Genomic DNA, 19672 nt, shown 5'->3' with positions numbered 1-19672 from the left:
AATGACTTGTCCAAGGTCATAGAGTTGATTAGAGACAAAGCCAGTAGTACATATAATCTGGATCTTCTGATTCCCTGTCTTGTTTTTTTTCTTTAACCGTAACTTCATTGCTTTTGTCCATGTGTTTGGTTTCTTCAAGGTAAATGTGATTTATATGAGCACTTCAGAAAGCTTCTCAAAAGAGAAATGAAATAGAAGTTACTGCATTCCAGGTCTTGGTGGAGCATTCTTTCCATTTGATCGTCCTGCATTTTGCTGATTCTGTGGGATTTTTTGCCAATCATTTTGCTAATGTCAGTGATTTTCCACAGTTTCTCACTTTTATTATATGGCACCCTTGCACATTTTAAAACATTGTTCTATTTTGCCACACTTTTTTTTTTTTTTTAATTTCAGCCTTTTAGCTTAGGTACCAGATACATTTTACATTCATTTTTTTAGCATTCAAAATTATTTGTCATAGTCTTAAACTCAATGACATTTTACAGCAAATTTCTCAGGGTGTATCTTGGAGTTGATATAAATTTCTTCCTTTTAAGGCTGTGTTTCTGAGCTCCTTCCCAGCTGTGTACTCAGAGCTGTTGAAGCTCTTTGATGTCAGGGAAGTGGCCAACTTGGTGCAGGACACCCTGGGCAGCCTGCCTACCATCGTGCACGTGGACGACTCCCTGCAGGCTGTGAAACTGCAGTGCATCGGCAAAACCGTGGAAAGCCAGCTTTATACCAATCCAGGTAGGGTGGTGAGTCTCTTGAATGAAAGCTGTCACTTACCTCCGGTAGTCACAGGTCAGCAGAAGCAATTAGAAAGAGGAAACACAATTACTGTCTCAAAAGCATTGTGTATTTGGATGGTAGAATAAATGTATTAAGTAGCCAAATAGAACAGTCTGGCTATTAAAGCTTTATTTCTAGAAAGAATGAAAACCCTAATGATTAAATTACTGATTCTAATCACAAACTAGTTGGGACATCAGGTATGCTTATTTTCTTGCCTAAGAGATTTCATTTTTTTGTTCAACAAAATTTAACATTTTATTTCGGGAATGCTTACAGGGACCTGATAGGATTCTTCTTTGTCTCTTTTGTTCTTAAAATTGTCCCTTCAATTTGTGTTCTGAAACTGAGTGAAAATTTTGATGTATTATCAGTTTTTATTTTATCCTAATAGCACGTGATCAATTACTAAATTGATTTTGTCATATCTGTTATTAAATCCCATTGCCTTTTTTCTTCTAGTTTTTCCTGAAATAAATTACCAAACTCATTTTAAAGTTTAAGAAGTTTCTGTGCTATCAGCAAATAAACTTTTCAAAATTGATTCTATTGAGAGTTATCTTTCCACATGAATGCATATGTGGGTATAATATTTTTGAAATAGGGTTTCAAATATAGATAATAAAACTTTTATTACATATTTTATTGTAAAACATTTTAAACATACAAGAATAAAATAGTATCAGATGAGTAAATCATTAATAAATCTCTTTTTTTTTTATCATGCTATGAGATATAGCTCTAGTTCATTCTTGTTTATACTGTGGGATGATATTCCACTATGAATGAATTTATCATGGTTAATTTATTTTTTTCTCCTATTGATAGACTATTTGTTTCTGGTTTTTGGTTTTGTGTTTTGTTTTTTTCTCCAGAAATAACACTTAAGTAAATAAAAGAAAATTCAAACCTTCTCATTTCTCCCCAGGAAAACACACCTCATCCTGGAGAAAAGATATTTCTTGCAGTGCTTTTCAAACTCTATTCCTCAGAGCCATAGATGTTCTTCTGCAGTGATCAGGGTCTCCTCTGGGGTTGGGAACAGGGGGGTGGAGGGGAGGGGGTAGAGGTCCAAACCAGGTACCTGGTATGACTAGACTACCAATTATGCTTTTACCAAATGAAGAAAAGTTCATCCCATCTCAGAGGAATTGGTAGTTTCTGCCACGTTTCTCCCTCACTGACCAGTTAATTCTTTGTTCGAATAGAATCTGATACCAAAAGGGCAATACAGATAATGAAAATTGTTCTCAAACGGAAGGGCATTATTTGAGAGGACTGTGTTCATTGCATGCCTCTCCGGGATGTGTTCTGTCTGTGGACTCAGTGCCGTGTTGATTACTGATGCTTAGTTGGCAGTACAGAAACCAGGACTAAAAAAATACAAAGAGAAGTTGTTTCGATCCAGGAGGAGAGATAGGGGTCTTTGTGGGAGGTGGTGAGATTATTTCTTGGGGTGGGGGGTGGAAGGACCCAGGAGACCCAAGAAATGTAGACCTTGGAGGGTCTGTGCTGGTGACCTTGGAGAGAGGCTCAGAGCCAGTGTTGGGAGGTTGGTGACTGTCACTGTGATGCAGAGGGGGAAGAGGAGAAGACGAAACCTGCCTCTTTTGTTATGTGGGGCACTCCCCATGGAAGATAATTATGGAGAAACAACCTTCGAGAAGCAAAAGCAACTCCCGATCTGTGGAATACTTAGAAGCACATGGATGCTAGTAAGAGGAAAGATTTCCATCACTGCCCCAGGGGGTTGAAGTTTGGCTTGATGTTGAGTGATTCACCATTGGAGAAGACAGAAACTTACCACGTATAAATGGCAATGCACTTTGAGAAAAAGGCTGTCTTCATGGAAAAAAATAGCATGCTTACCTGAGAACTTCCCAAGACACAAACTATACTCTATTTAAATTACCTGGGACCCCACACTAATGGTGGGGAAACCTGGAGAGTATTTCTAGTAACTCCGAAATTCTAAATCGGAAACTATGGACTTAGTCTATGGACATAGACTTTGTATATGACAGTTCAGTAGGGCAGAAGTACCAAATTCTTCTCCCTGGGCTAAATTTAAGGTGTCCACAGAGCTGCATTCCTTTGTGGAAGGTCTAGGAGATTATCTGTTTTCTTGCCTCGTACAGTTTCTAGGGGTCACCTGCACTCCTGGGCTTTTGGCCCCTTCCTCTGTCTTTGAAACCTGCAGTGTAGCATCTCCAGATTTCTCTCTGACCCAATTTTCTTGCCTCTTTCACCTAAGAGGACCCATGTGCTTACATTGGCCCATCCAGATAATCCAAGATAATCTCATCATCTCAAGATCCTTAATGTAATCACTTCTGTAAAGTTCATTTTGCCGTTACATATTCACAGGTTCTGGGAATTAAGACATGGACATCTTTGGGAGACCACAACTCCGTCCACTCCATATGGGTAAAACAGACTCAAAACCAAGGCAATAGCTCAGCTGCATATGAGGAAAAAAAACAAAAAAACAAAACAAAACAAAAACACTTAGAAATCTAGGAGTTTTTGTTTTTGTTTTTGTTTTTTTTTTTTTTAATTTATTGAAAGTTTAAAAAATGAAACTCAGGGGTGCCTAGGTGGCTCAGTTAGTTAAGCATCTGACTTTGGCTCAGGTCATGATCTCACGGTTTGCATTGGGCTCTATGCTGACAGCTTGGAGCCTGGAGCCTGCTTCAGATTCTGTGTCTTCCTCTTTCCTTCCCCCTCACTGTTCACACTCTGTCTCTCTCTCTCTCTGTCAAAAATAAATAAAAATTTTAAAAAAATTTTTTTAAATGAAACTCAGAAGTGCTGCACTTGTGTGAGTACACATACATCTTAGCCAGAAGGACGTTACAAAAGATACTTTCCTGATTTAAAATTAAAATCTACAATAGGACAAGGTAAAGTGCAGATGAGGACATTACAGGGTGTTAACAGGATACACATTCAATCAAAGATAAAGTGCTTAGTTCTTGACCATTCTTCAGATCATAGAGTATGGCAAAGACCGTTGCTACTCTGAGCTTAATTCTAATCGGTAAAGAAATGGCTAGTGAGATAGAAGTGAGAAGAATCTGAGAATGTGACCTTATTTTCTGAGAGTTCATAGTATCCAAAGAAGGAGTCCAGAGTACAGTTGGGCCACACTTTTGAGAAAATAAATTTCAAAACATTTTGGAAAAAAAGACCTTAAATGTTACAAACTCCCCAGAAAAGACAAAAAAATTCTCACAGTTGTCTTTGTGCTAGAATCCTGCCTTAGAGTTCTCCAGAGAAACAGACCCGATAGAGGCTATGTTTGTGTGTGTACAAGGTTTCTTGTATGGGATGAGCTCAGATTATGCAGGCTGAGAATTCTGCTGTTGGTCAGCTGGAGACCTGAGGGAGCCAGTGGTGGAAGTTGCACTTCGAGTCTGAAGGTCGGAGAAGACTGACGTCTCTGCTAAAAGACGGGCAAAGAGAGCACGTTCTCCCTTATGCCTCCTTTGTTTCTATTCAGGCTTCAGCGCATTGGTTGAGGCCCACCCGCATTGAGCAGGGCAATCTGCTTTACTCAGGCTCCCAATTCAAATGTAACACCCAGGATATTGTTTAACCAAATTTCTGGGCACCCCACAGCACACTCAAGTTGACCCATAAAAACTATCACAAATCCCAAGGAGAAAAAAAGCAGAGGATGCATGCATAGGTATCAGAATGATTACAGAATACTCCTGATTGAGCTTAGATTAAAAATTAATACAGAAAAGAGATGGAAAGAGGAACACCATAGTCAATACCAAAGACGGGTATGAAAAAACATCATGGGAAGAGTCAAGCCAGGTTGAGGTAAGGGTCCACGGACAGCCTCAGAGCTGGAGCCGTTTCATAACCAGGCAGAATTAGCTCTGTTAGTCACACCCCAAGTTCAGAGTCGAGGGCATATGGCCAAACCTGAAGGCCATAGCTAAGATTTGCAACCTACATAGATTGGCATTTGACATATAAGTCATCTGGGGTCTAAGCAGACATATTTAATGTGTAAAAATTGAACAACTCATTTTTCCCTCTCTCCTCACAAATCTTCCTGTTTCCTGAGGGCCAAGAAAGGGTCTAAGTTTTGGAGAGGACCACTTTGGCAATAGCAGGAAGAGTAGAGCTGACATATAGAGGTTGGGGAGGAAGGTGGAAGTGCCCCTAAAATCATAGTTTACCCTAACTTTTATTTGTGTGAAAATCAATGTAAATGGCAAGACCCAATTTAAACTGTGTTCTTACCTTTCTGCTGAAATCTTTAAATTGACTGGCGTGAGTAAGCACATTACATGGGAATGGTTGAAAGCTGTATCTTCTCGTTTCTTACACATCACCTGTTCACATCTGCACTGGTTTTCGGGGGGGTGGGGGCGGGGGGGCAGCGGGCTGGGATGTGTGCCTTGTATCCACTGCTACAAGCAGCTGACCAATCTGCGTTGACATATAGGGGTAGCTGTGTTCCCCTGCTGGCTCAGGGCAATCACTGGCAGAGGGAGTCACTGCAAGCCAGACTGTGACAATGTGCTGTCTCACTTCCTGTTTAAGCCAGGTTAAAACATGGAGACACAGGGGGCTCCATTTCCGCTGCTTCTCCTATCCAGTAGACTCATGGGGCAGTTCATTCATTTATTCAACAAATGAGTATTGCAGCCAGACCCCATGCCAGGTATGATGCTAGAGATATTGTAGCTAGTGAAACATCCAGCCTCCGCCCTCAGTCTGCTGCTAGTTTACCATGAAAGCTGACTTTGAACAAGGAGTTATGATTTGATAAGGTGCAGCAGTTGTGACCCGGGGAGGGAAGGAGGTCCTGTGTAGTAGGGAGGCATGAGTGAGCCTTGGGGTTCATCCCACCCACTCCACCTCAGTTTGTGGTCCATGTGCCGACACCACCCTCACAGTTGTATTTCTAGGCAACTGGATATCTCCTCTGGGCTCCAAACCTGAGTAGCCGTCTGTCCTCAGCTTCTCTACACAGATGTCGCAGAAGCTCCTCAAACCCCTTTTCCCTCTCAGTCTGTTCCTTCTGTCTCAGTATATGGCAGCACCAACCCCTGGAGCTCTGAGCTGTCCGTGAAACCTTCCTCTTCCTTCTGCCCTTCATCTCCACCTCTCCAGAGACTATTCTTGGGCCTCTGCGGCGGCCCATATCTGTGCCTCCCCCTGACCAGACACAGGTCCATCCCACACTGCCGCCTTGCCTGCATGCCCTCGGGCATGTCCAGACTTGCTTCCCTCTCCTTTTGCCCATCCATGTGTGCAGCCAGAGTTCCCTTCCAGAAACTCACACCCGACGATGTCACTCCCACCTCCCTTGCTCACATCCACTGATTGTGCTCTGTTTTGAGGACACAGAAGAGGATTGATCTTGCAGGCCCTGTCGCCTCACCCTCCCCACCTGCCTGGTCCCATCTCCTTGTGCTTCACTCTAGTGGAACCCACGCTTTCCTGCTCCTCTCTGATCTTAGGTGATCCTTGTTCACCCTGCTGGGCTTAGTAACTCCCATCTTCTGAATCATCTCCAGTCTGCCCTGCTCACTCAGTTCTCGCTCTCATAATCTACTTCTCATGCCTGTTTTGCTTTCTGCTTCTTGGATCACATGTTAGGGCTGTAACTGAAAAAAGAATTGGATTTTAATTGTTTCAAGTCTGCCTTCACCCCTTGCTCCACAAGGAAAACCTCAGAGTACAGGGACTTTATCTGTCCTCATCACAATGATATTTCCAGCTCCCAGCACTGTGTCTGGTGCATAGTAGGTGCTCAGTAGAGGTTTCACGAATGAATACTATGTTCTGGGTCACACATTAGGAATCAGGATAGAGCAGCAATCGGTATTGAATAAATGATATGCATAAAAAAAATCTTACTGGAAAAGCAACCTCTGAGCTAAGGATGAGCATGAATATGACAACAGAACAGCTTGGGCTGTGGGAAGCCCAGACCAGAAGCAGAACACAGTTGATAAAAGTAACAAGTGGGCATAGCATCTGTTGAGCCCTAGAAAGGGCGCCCCGTGGTGGAGGCATCCAGGGTGGGAATAAATCTGGGGAGTGAGCTCTAAAAACCACACTCAGAGATCATCTCTAGGCCTCTACTGTTGTTTTCCCTCTGTGATCCTGACATTGTCTGCATGAGAATGTAGCCCCTGTGTTGTCTGCCCTTCTTTCCATTCAGGGTCTGCCCTCCAGGGTGTGAAAGGCTCATTTGCAAGTTTTGTTGCTATCTGTGACATTAGCATTTCAGTTATTGGTGACTCCCAGCGGTTAATAGCTGCTTCTCCTCCTTCCTAGCCCCACACCCATTGGGAATTACTAATGGGAGCTGGCTTTATCCACTCACGTGTGTACTGGCAAAATAAAAAGTAAATGAGAGTCACTCCTTTATACACTCCACGAGATACATAATACAGTGAGCTGTGTCTGAGATGTAGAATATGAGCGTGTCGACACTTTCAAGGACAGAAACTGCATAACAGGTTCTTTTGCTAAATGTATGGGAAGTGAGTGTTTGTTCAACTGCAGGTTTTCTTTTTTTCTTGGGTCCTGCTTGATGAGTCCAAGTGTTTCCTTTTAAAGGTAAGAATTAGCATTTTAACCAGTCAGCGAGTTTGGCATTTCCCCACCAATTGTATCATTTGCATTGGCTGACATTGCCCTAGTAGGGAGAAAAAGCAAATCTGCAATGTAGGTAGTCCTATATTTCTTTTTATGCACACCACACACGAATTATTTGTCTACCTGCCTCGCTTTTTTGCAGTTGGTATTCTCTTAACAGTTGGTTGCAAATTGAATTTTTAGAAATCAAATTCTGCTACCTGCAGGAACATACCAGATAAGCTTTATCTCCTGTTCTAATTAATCATCACGAGGCAGTGACTCCTGTCATGTAATTTGTTAGTTTCTTTTTCTTGGTTCTCTTTGTCAAGTAATTGATTTATAAATAAGTATTTAAGTTTCCTGGTAAGGCTTAAAGGCTTTAAAGGAAGCCTGCAGTGCATTATTTCACAAGTTTGGAGTTTAATGTTCTGTGTTGCTGAAAGTGAAGAATGGCTATGCCTTGTGTGGTTTGTTGTGATGGTAAACCTACGGCACCAAACCTTGTGTTGATAAACCAATCATGCAAACACTGATAATGGTGCTTTCCCAGCTGTGAATATTTTGCATGCTCTCTGATTTTTATTAGGATAAAGAATCATATTCTTTATGACATATGATATATCTTATACTGACTAGGAAAGAATCCACTACAGTGCTGAATTGAGTTGGTGAGGTTGGCCATCCCTGCCTTAATTTTGCTCTTAGGGAGAAAGCTTTCAATCTTTCACTGTTAACTATTATGTTAGCTAAAGGTAGGCATTTCATTATAATGCTCGTTATCAATTTGAGAAAATTACCTTCTATTCTTAGCTTCCTGACAGTTTTTATCATGAATGGATGCTGAGTTTTGCTCATTTTCTCTACATATGTTAATATGGTGAATTAATGTTGATTGACTTTCAGATATTATACCAAATTTGCCTTAGTGATAAATCCTATTTGATCATAGTTTATATATATATATGTATATATATATATACACATATATATATTTATATATATATGTATTTATATATATAAATATATATGTATTTATATATATATAAATATATATGTATTTATATATATAAATATATATATATAACTAGATTTATTTTGCTAAAATTTTATAAAGATTTTTGCATCTATGTTCATGAGAGATAGCAATCTATAGTTTTCTTGTAATATCTTTGACTAATTTTGGCATCAATAATACTGGCCTCAAAGAGTTAGTTGTGTTCCCTGTTTATTTTCTGGGAGAATTTTTGTAGGCTTTGATTTGATTTTTTTCCATAAATGCTTTATAGAATTCATAGAAGCCATCTGGGCCTGGAATTTTTCTTGTGGGAAGTTTCTGAACTATAAGTTCAATTTCTTTACTAAGTATAGAGTTATTTAGGTTGTCCATTGTTGCTTGAGTTAGTTAAGTTGAATTATTTATGCAACTATTTAGAAGATACATGAGTTTTAATAAATCAGGAAAAATCTTTCTAAATTGCTGCAGAGGTGACATCATTTAGAAAACCAAGACGATCAGGGCACCTGGGTGGCTCAATCAGTTAAGCATCTGACTTTGGCTCAGGTCATGATCTTGCAGTTTGTGAGTTCAAGTCCCACGTCTGGCTTTGTGCTGACAGCTCAGAGCCTGGAGCCTGCTTCAAATTCTGTGTCTCCCTCTCTCTCACCCCTCCCCCACTCACACTCTGTCTCTCTCTTTCTCTCTCTCTCTAAAATAAACAAACATTTTAAAAAATTAAAAAAGAAAAAGAAAATCAAGCAGATCAGGGAAAGGAGCTAGGACATTTGCAAGTGGGCATATCCATAAATAATATGACAATTATAGTCTTAATAGTTTTTTGCTTATGACATCCTGTTGAAAAGTAAACTCAGGACGATAAGCATACTTGTTACTTTTTCAAAAGATTGAAATATATACTGCATAAGTCAGTTACGTTACTGTTTCGAATACTTATTTAATGACAAATTAGGGATAAATATAAGACTTCTAGTTGATAGAGAAATGATCCTTATACAGTCAAAATTCTTTATTTATGGATTTCCTTATTAAAATGTGTTTGTGACCTCAAAATCAATACTTGTGACCCTCTCACGTTCATTCGTGGACTTGCACAAAGCAGTGAAATATTTGAGTAGCAGAATACACAGATTCCCAGCTGAGCTCAAACACTGCAATGCTCTGCATTCCCTTCCACTCTCATGCTCGTCTAACTAGAGGATGGAGCAGTAGGGGGCAGTGCAGCGCAGTGCAAGAAGCTCATCTCCGGGGCCAGCTGCTAGAGTTTGAATCCCAACTCTGGCCCTTCTTCGTGGGGTAACCTCAGGCAAGTCACTTAGCAACTCTAAACCTCGTGTTCTCTTTTATCAAATAAAGAAAATAGAATCTACCTGGATGAGTTGTTTTTAGGATTTAATATCGTTACCTATGTGGGATATGCATCCTATATTATACACACATATACTTCCCCTAGGAGAAATGATTCGTTATTTGCCATTTCATGGTTTTCCAGTGACTTGTTCCAACTTAAAACTACCATGAATAACAAGAATCGACTGTACTTACTTTTCTTCCCTGGTGAAAGTATACAAGTATGATTTTCAGATGTTTAACAAACCTTGCTTTTAAGAGAGACACTACCTGGTCGTGAAGTAACAATATGTATTTTACATATTGCTAGAACTGATTTGCCAAAGGTGCGAAAAGGGTTTTTGTATCTGTGGTCGGTAAGGGAATTTTTTTTTTTAATTTTTTTAATGTTTATTTATTTTTGAGAGAGCTAGAAACAGACTGTGAGCAGGGGAGGGGCAGAGAGAGGAGGAGACACAGAATCCGAAGCAGGCTCCAGGCTCTGAGCTGTCAGTACAGAGCCCGACACGGGGCTCAAACTCACGGACCACAAGATCATGACCTGAGCTAAAGTCGGCTGCTTAACCAACTGAGCCAGCCAGGTGCCCCAAGGAATTTTTTTTTTAAATGTGTAATCTCCCAAGTTTATGAGCCTGGGAGAAGAGATGACAAGGCATAAATCTCAACAGTTTTAACAAAGATGAGTGGCAGCTGACAGACGAGAGAAGGCTGATGCACACAGGTGTGTGGTGTTGGAGAGGTGCCAAGAACAGGCTAGTTTATACTACAGATCCGCAGACGGCGCAGAGCTGTTTCAGAAAGGATCAAGAATTGAAAATAGCAGGTATTCAGGAGCACCGGACTGGCTTAGTCAGAAGAGCAGGTGACTCATGATCTCAAGGTCGTGAGTTCGAGCCCCGTGTCGAGATTATGAAAAATAAATAAACTTTACAAAAAACGAAGAAAAATAAAAAGAAAATACAAGGTATCTGAAAATTAAGGGTGCTAGAAATAAAAAAATTGAATAAAAAGTCCTTAGACAGAATAGTCAATTTAGCCAAAAATGGAAAGCTTACCCTCTAAAGAAAGTGAATGAGATGTGCCTAGATTCAGGAGTTCAGAGCCTGCTAAATTTGAGAATGAGGCTCCACACCATAAACAGGGCCTCACAATTAAACAAAGAGACCCTCACCTGCCCCTTCTTTTCCTGATTTCAAGTTACTAGAAGATGATGGTTTCATGCTCCCCAGAGAGGAGTTTGGCAGATTCCTCTGTAGAGAAACTGACAAGCCCAAGAAAAGGCATCTTGGATTCTGAAATTTGAGGGTCCCCTGATGAAACATCTGGATGCCTTCCCTCCTTGCTGTGAAGCTTCACCAGTTTACAGGCTTGCCGAGGCACTGTTGTGGGTCCCCCCCACCCAGTTAGCATGTTAGTGACTTGCTTGTAAAGACACACAACAATCAACAGATACTGTAGGAAAACCTTAAATGTGAAAGCAGAGGCCAAAATGAAGAAACAGAAAAAAGAACTTGAAAGAAAAAGATAATTGAAGGAGAAAAAGAAATCACAAAATTGTCTCCCAACTAACCCAGAAAGAAAAAATAGTGCATCCGTGAAACAAGAATGAAACCTTCTGTAAAAAGAAATAAAGAAGGAATAATAAACAGGAAAGGCTGCATAATAAAAATGCAATACCTCTTTGAAAATTATTGGGAATTTCATCATGGGAGCAGCAGAGCATGAAACCACGTGTGGGGCCCTTCTGAGCACAAGGAGCTGTGTGGTGGCCCAGGTGGGAATAAGAACGAACTCTTGGAGATTAAATATAGGATAGCAAAAACAAGAAAATTGAATAGAAGAGTTGGAAGATAAAGAAGTTGGGCAAAAAGATGGAAAAAAAATCAAGAAAAGAAGATATTTTAAGAGATTCGTGATGTCAGTGTAGTCAGAGTTCCAGACTGAGGACAGAAGAAATAGAGAAAAGGAAATAATGCTGGAAGTACTTCAAGGCAAGATCCCAGCGCTGCAGGACATGAGTTTTTGTAGGTTTCAAGGGCCAAAGCAAGGCACGTGGTCATGAAAATTTGAATTACCAGGAATAATTTCCTGAAAGCTTTTAAAGAGAGATAAACAAAAGTAAAACAAAAACTTGGTCATGTGCAAAGCACTGGAAATCAGAATGGCAGCAAATGCAAAATGTTAATTTAGCCAGAAATTGTGACAAAAAAAAATTTTTTTCCGAGACTGGGGAGAAGACAAGAGGGTAAGAAAAGCTAAATTTTCACCTACTATAGTAAGAAGTCACTGGATGGTCAGTCTCAATGAAAAATCAGAAAATGGCCAGATAAGCATGCCATTTAGATATTTGGAGGTAAAACAGACAATTTAAAAAAATAACCTATTTTCAGTATAAGAGTCAAAGACTTCTTGAGTGCAGGAATCATGGATTAGGGAAACGGACTACTTTTTTTCCAATACCAATTATGTAGCTTTTCACTATGTGTTAATCGTTTAACCAGTACAGTTAGAGTAGGTATGGATGTGTACAAGGTTGGCGTGGGCCTCCATAGATGTGACACTAATGCTTCTGTTCTCTCCAGATTCCAGGTACATTCTCCTGCCTGTCGTGTTACATCACCTCCACATGCACCTGCAAGAACAGAAGGACCTGATCATGTGTGCACGAATCCTTAGCAACGTATTTTGTCTCATCAAGAAAAATAGCTCAGTGAGTAAATACAGATCATAGTATGTAGTTCCCATCAAATGGCTTCTGGAGATAAAAACTCTCAAGTTTTCAGAGAAACCACACTGAAGAAAAACCCTCTGAGACTCTCACTTTTATTTCCAGCTGGGTTGGACATTTTGCTATTCTTCTGAAATATTTTTTTTAACCTTGTGAGATTGCTGTAACCCCAAATAACCTCCTCAACTTGTATTTCAAGAAAGAACTGAATACCCAGTGAGAAAAATTAGAAATCTCAAAGCCTCCCACATGTGTCTTTAATCTTGATATGATGAATACTCTGTGGCAAGAATAAATTACTGCCTGTAAAATGAAGTCTTTTGGGGCCCATTCTGTGGAAGGCTGCATGGTGATGCTCAGAGCTTGGCCATGGCCCTTGGGCCCATGGCCCTTGGTTCCCACAGAAACCGTAGAAGCAAAGGAAGGGCCCAGGAGACCAAGGATGTCTTGCACTACAGTCATTACCCAGCCCCAACAATAATACTGAATTGTCAGGGGCTTTGGGAATTCCTGTGGATGTACCTGACTCTTGGTGCTGTATAGTCGCATTAGAAGATACAGGGCAAATAGCAAAAAATCACACGCTTACTTAGAAATGAGGACAATTCTTTGGATACTCATGTTCATGGCTCATGGGACTGATGTGAAATCCACATGGAAAGGGTGTCCTGTTCTAGTTCTGTCAGCCTGCAGCCATGAATTGGCATTTGCTCATCTTTGACAGCTTGTACAGAGCAGTGCTGAGACTCCTGTGCCTCTGCCTCCCTGCCATACACTATATAGTTTCCCCATTGTTGTCTCTCTTACCTAGGATCGCCTTCTGAAGGGCTCAGCAGTGAGCTGGCTTGGGACCCCAGTGGACATAATTGAGAGAGGGCCCCCTCACTGTGGGAACAAAGTTGACACTTGAGAGGAGAAGGGCGGAAACTCTGTGTATAAAAGTGTAATAAGATTTGCATGGGGAGGGACAACTGATTTTTCCACATCCCCATGATCCCAGGCCCCAAGGGTGATCTGGGACTGGGTCGAAGAGTGACAACAGGGAGAGAATGATAGTTTTGCTTTAAAACTTTTCTATGTCATTCAGTAAAGAGTAGCTATGCTGTGCCTAGTTAGAATGTTTTTATAAACCGTAATTCTGCTAAGTGAGATAGTTCACCGCAGAAAACTGAAAACAAGTATCAGCATAGTGGAAAAGATTTTTTTTTAATTTCCCCTGTCTACTTCAGTTTGGAAGTTTGCAGTCACCTTTTGGACTTATCTGATAAGGAATTCAGAACAGAAACTTTGCCCTAGAGGGGAAACTATGGTAGTTTTATCAGAAGTGTAAGAAAGTTTATCATAAAGCCGTGGCCAAAAAGCTCTTTCAGATTCACACTTTGTAAAAGTTTTTGTTTGTGTGTTTGGAAGACAGTCTCCTTGGTAGAGAGCCGGAGTACACAGAGTTTTGTCTTGTGCAGTTGTAATCAGAATCCAACTCCGCTGCATACAGTCAGAGAAGAGCAACTTGGGTTTCTCTCTCAAGTCCTGGGGGCTTGGATAGTATTAATTCTCCTTTAGGGAAGCAGTCCACCGTGGCCATTGACATGAGGTCCAGTCTGGAGCTCATGGTATTCATCTATACTGAATGTTGTACAGTCTACACCTGTAGAGCTTTTTAAAAATCATTTTTATAGGAATAGTTGTTTGCACTTAGAGTTTTAGAAAATAACTGTGCAGCTCAAGAAGAGTGTATGTAAGCACAGTCTCAAATAAAAAGAATTAAGGACTTGGGGAACCAAGAGGGACTTTCAGTGAGGAATCAGACCCAGAAAGGCATCCGACTTGGCCACATCCCACACTGTGTTAGTGCACAGCTAGTGCTCTGGAGTAGTTTGATGCTTTCCAGGACATCACCCCACCTTGTCATTGGCACCACTCAGGCACCACTGCACAGCCTAGCTGGGTTCTCTTGGGTAAGCTGTTAAGTTCTCTGTGCCTTTGTTTTCTATAAAAGAAGGCCATTTACTAAGGTGATATAGGTGAGGTCCAGGTCTGTCAAGTTATCCAGTTCTCTTTTTGATTCCTGATTTGGAAATGTGGCTTTTTCCCCCCTTTTCCATTACAGAGAGATTAATACACATATTCAGCCACAACTGCCTGAACTCCTTATTTCTTTCTTTTAAGGAAAAATCTGTGTTGGAGGAAATCGATGTGATAGTGGCCAGCCTGCTGGACATCTTGCTGAGAACCATATTGGAGATCACCAGTCGACCTCAGTCATCTGGCTCCGCGATGCGGCTCCAGTTCCAGGATGTCACTGTAAGATCCTAAAGCAAATGGCACGTGGAACAGAACATAGTTGTGCTTGTAAAGGCTTCAGTCCCTTTGAGGGTGGGTTACGCTAGGAATCTGGGAAATCTGGCCTTGGGGGAGTGTCCTGTGTGCATTTCAAATATAGATGAGGCTGCTTTCATTTTGCCAGGGAATAAGAAGCATTGTTTGTTGAAAAGATCATGGACTAAAATACGTTTAATTTCAGAAAGCCAAATTTGTTAATAGCTCTCACTTTGACCAATTTAAATTGCCTTGATGTTTCATTCTCTTTTCATCCATCAAATTGCTTGAGGAAGTAAGAATAGTGAAATCGAGGAACAGGAGTCAGGGATCCTGAGTTTTAATTCTGGATTTTACAGTGTGAATAGTAAGGATCTTAATTTGGGGAGGCTTCAGTTTCCTCAGCTATGAGATGAGAAAGTTTGACTTGGTAATTTCTAAGTAACCTTCAGTATTCACTGTTTTATGAGTCCACTATAATATAATTTATAAAATATTAAGAAATAACCTATTTGATAGCTTATGTATATGTATATATTTTCATGTGTGTGTGTCTATAGAGATGATGGATGGATGGATAGATTTCTACTTAAAACTCAAATTCACCCCAATGTTTATAGCAGCACTCTCAACAATAGCCAAATTATGCAAAGAGCCTAAATGTCCATCCACTGATGAATGGATAAAGAAATTGTGGTTTATATACACAATGGAGTACTACGTGGCAATGAGAAAGAATGAAATATGGCCTTTTGTAGCAACGTGGATGGAACTGGAGAGTGTGATGCTAAGTGAAATAAGCCATACAGAGAAAGACAGATACCATATGTTTTCCCTCTTATGTGGATCCTGAGAAACTTAACAGAAACCCATGGGGGAGGGGAAGAAAAAAAAAAAAAAAAGTTAGATTGGGAGAGAGCCAAAGCATAAGAGACTCTTAAAAACTGAGAACAAACTGAGGGTTGATGGGGGGTGGGAGGGAGGGGAGGGTGGGTGATGGGTATTGAGGAGGGCACCTTTTGGGATGAGCACTGGGTGTTGTATGGAAACCAATTTGCCAATAAATTTCATATATTGAAAAAAAATAAAAAAATTAAAAAAAAATAAAATTAAAAAAAAAAAAAAAACGCAAATTCAGTTGACCAAGAATGTTGTTTTTTTTTTTAGGTCTGTTGAAGAATAGTCTTCAAAACATCAGAAATGGCAGTAGATGCAGTAGTTTTCATATATATTGACAAAAATGTCAGCTTTTAGCCATTATTTTTATAAATCCTCCATTATAGAACCTTGTCTTAAGACTGTTGCCTAGCCCTTGATGAAATTAATTTTTACTTTTACTTAAAAAGATAAAAAGTCTGCCCTGACTCTCCTACCAAGTTCTCCTGACTGTTTCAGGATGGCCACCTTACATTGAATTTTATTTTCTCTGCTTTCAGAGCTGAGATTCACCTAAGGAAACCAAGCCGTGAGTTTGGGAAATAAAGTTAAACTCTCTCTTTTAACAAACTAAGTTTAAGATAGTATGAAAAACTTCCTAATACATGCACTAGCTGTACTGCCTCATTTAAACAAATAGGAGCAAGTGATTGTTTTCTCAGTTTCACGTGGAAAATAGTACCTACCTCATAGCGTTAGCTTAGTGTATTACTTCGTGTATTACCAAGTGCACTACTTGGTCCATAGTAGAGGCTCAAAACGTGTTGTTGCTGAATACTACTGGAGTTTATTTTTGGTTTGAAGGTTTGTTTTTTTGTTTTTTGTTTTTTTTTTTTTAAATGTCTATTTATTTTGAGAGAGAGACAGAGAACAAGTAGGAAAGGGGCAGTGAGAGAAGGAGACCCAGAAATCCGAAGCAGGCTCCAGGCTCTGAGCTGTCAGCACAGAGCCTGACGGGGGGCTCCAACTCCAGAATCACATGATCATGACCTGAGCCAAAGTCGGCCACTTAACTGACTGAGCCACCCAGACGCCTGGCTTGGGGATTTTTATATTGGATTTTTTTTATTTTGTTCTTTCATGTTGTTTCTTTTTTTAATATGTTTATTTTGAGAGAGAGTTTGTACACATGTATGTGCTTGTGTGTGTGCAGGGAGGGGCAGAGAGAGAGAGGGAGAAAGAGAATCCCATGCAGGCTCCACGCCATCAGCGCAGAGCCCCACATGGGGCTCAGTCCCATAAACCATGAGATCATGACCTGAGCCAAAATCAAGAGACACTTAACTGACTGACATGTGTCCCTTCTTTCATGTTTTTTTTAATCAACCTTTTTTATTCTGTGATAATTGTAGAATCACATGCAATTGTAAGAATTATTACAGAGTTTCAAGAAATATTACAGAGCTTTTACCCAGTTTCCACAATGGTAACATTTTAGAGGACTATAGGACAGTATCACAGCTAGGATATTGACATTGATATAGTCAAGACACAGAATATTTCCATCACCCTAAGGATCCCTCATGTTGCTTTTTTATACCCAAACCCACTTCCTTCCCATTTCCACCTCTTCCTTAACCCTGATAATCACAAATCTCCTCCATTTTTATAATTTTGGCATTTCCAGCATGTTGTATAAATATAATCATTTATACATGTAATCATGTAATAGGCTTTTTTTCTAACTCCACATAATTCTCTGGAGATTCATCCAGGTTATTTTATATTTATATATATATATATATATGTATATATATATATATATATATATATGTGTGTGTGTGTGTGTGTGTACACATAAATACATAAATATATAAACATATTTGGTTTGTTCTTTATTATTGCTCAGTATTGCTCAGGTGAAGGACACCTGGGTTGTTTTCACATTTGGCTATTATGAAGAGAGCTGCTATAAATGTTTCTGTGCCAGTTTTTATGTAAACATAAGTCTTCATTTCTCTAGGATAAATTCCTAGAAGCATTGTTCTTGAATTGTATAGTAGTTGCATGTTTGGTATTTAAAGAAACTGCCAAACTCTTTTCCATAGTGACTGTATCATTTTACATTCTCATATATGCAATGTATGAATGATCCAATTTCTCAGCATCCTCTTCAACATTTGGTGTTGTCATTTTTTTGTTGTTGTTGGGTGATGTATTCTGTTAGATAGGTAGTAATATCTTACTGTGATTTTAATTTGCATTCCCCTAATGGCTAATGATGCTGAACATTTTTTCTTAGAATTATTTGTCTCCTATATATCCTCTTCTGTGAAATGCTTCTTCATGTCTTTTTCCCATTTTCTAACTAGATTGTTTTTGACTGTTGAATTTTGAGGGTTCTTTGTATATTTTAGATACTAGTGCTTTATTGAGAATGTGGTTTATATTTTTTTCCCTTTCTATAGTTTGTTTCCTCATCCTCTTAACAAGGTCTTCTGCAAAAAAAAATTAATATTGATGAAGTCCACTTTGTCAGTTTTTCCTTGTATGCATCATTCTTGTGATGTCAAGTCTAAGCATTATTTTATCTACCCCTATATCCTAAAGTTTATCTCCTAGGTTTTCTTCCTAAAAGTTTTAGTTTTATATTTTACATTTAAGTCTTTGAACCGTTTTGAGTTAATTTTTGCATAAGCTGTGCCAGATAATTCTAACATTCTTTTTATCTCAATGTTGACACTGATTCAGTCCTTTTTCATTCAATTTGAGATCTTCCTGGTTCTTGTTATGATAAGTGACTTTTGGCTGAAGTCTGGACATCTTGATTTTACAAGATTCTGCATCTTTCTTAAACTTACTGTTTCAGCTGGCTTTATGGGATACCACTTGGCAGCAGAAGGAGGTGGTGTTATGACATTATGGCCTGACATAGAAATTCGCATTCCCCATATTGTCTTCAACACTGACCATTGAGCAGGAAAGCACCTAGTCCCTATTTGGCTTTATCTCAGAGAGGTATTAGGGCATCTGTGCACAGCTTCGTGAGAGTGCCAGTCTCAGCTCTGCATTGCTGTGGGTGAGGCCACAGTTTTTTATGGTGTTCAACTGGACTGGACCAGTTATGACTGAAAGTTTCGTCCTGGTAAACTGCCCCTTTCCTGATCCTTTGGCCAAAGAGTGTAGGCTTTTGTGGGGGATTTTTGTTTGTAATTGTTGGTGTTTCAGGGTGGCCAGCTTCTCCAACTTCAGGTGTGGGATATCTGAAACAGAAAGAAATCCCAGAGAACTAAATATTATGTTCCTCAGGTCCCAAAGTCCCTGGTCAGACTGCTCTCTTTTCTCCACCTTCAGACTCTTCTTCTGTTTTATATGTGATAACAAGGTTTTTATTTATTTATTTTTATTTATTTTTTTAATGAAATTTATTGTCAAATTGGTTTCCATACAATACCCAGTGCTCATCCCAACATGTGCCCTCCTCAGTGCCCATCACCCACCCTCCCTTCCCTCCCACCCCCCATCAACCCTCAGTTTATTCTCAGGTTTTTTTAAATTTTATTTATTTATTTATTTTAATATGAAATTTACTATCAGATTGGTTTCCATACAACACCCAGTGCTCATCCCAACAGGTGCTCTCCTCAATGCCCATCACCCACCTTCCCCTCCCTCCCATCCCCCATCAACCCTCAGTTTGTTCTCAGTTTTTAAGAGTCTCTTATGCTTTGGCTCCCTCCCTCTCTAACTTTTTTTTTTCTTCCCCTCCCCCATAGTCTTCTGTTAAGTTTCTCAGGATCCATGTAAGAGTGAAAACATATGGTATCTGTCTTTCTCTGTATGACTTATTTCACTTAGCATAACACTCTACAGTTCCATCCATGTTGCTACAAAAGGCCATATTTCATTCTTTCTCATTGCCACATAGTATTCCATTGTATATATAAACCACACCTTCTTTATCCATTTATCAGTTGATGGACATTTAGGCTCTTTCC

General features: G+C 39.7%; 1 protein-coding gene across 4 annotated transcripts in view; it reads left to right on the top strand.

Moving 5' to 3' along the window:
- Positions 1-19672, top strand: part of DOCK4 (dedicator of cytokinesis 4) — a 430872-nt gene that overhangs the window by 302910 nt on the left and 108290 nt on the right. For all 4 annotated transcript variants that reach the window (XM_053897288.1, XM_053897289.1, XM_053897290.1 and 1 more), the window contains exons 23-25: positions 540-732; positions 12337-12464; positions 14649-14783. In XM_053897288.1, the coding sequence (XP_053753263.1) occupies positions 540-732; positions 12337-12464; positions 14649-14783 (456 nt within the window). The remainder of the gene's footprint in view (positions 1-539; positions 733-12336; positions 12465-14648; positions 14784-19672) is intronic.

Source organism: Panthera pardus, unplaced genomic scaffold, assembly GCF_024362965.1.
Source record: "Panthera pardus isolate Hobbes unplaced genomic scaffold, ASM2436296v1 HiC_scaffold_8, whole genome shotgun sequence".
Classification (NCBI taxonomy): domain Eukaryota; kingdom Metazoa; phylum Chordata; class Mammalia; order Carnivora; family Felidae; genus Panthera; species Panthera pardus.
Note: the sequence above shows the minus strand (reverse complement) of the source record. Positions and strands in the feature narration are given on the sequence as shown.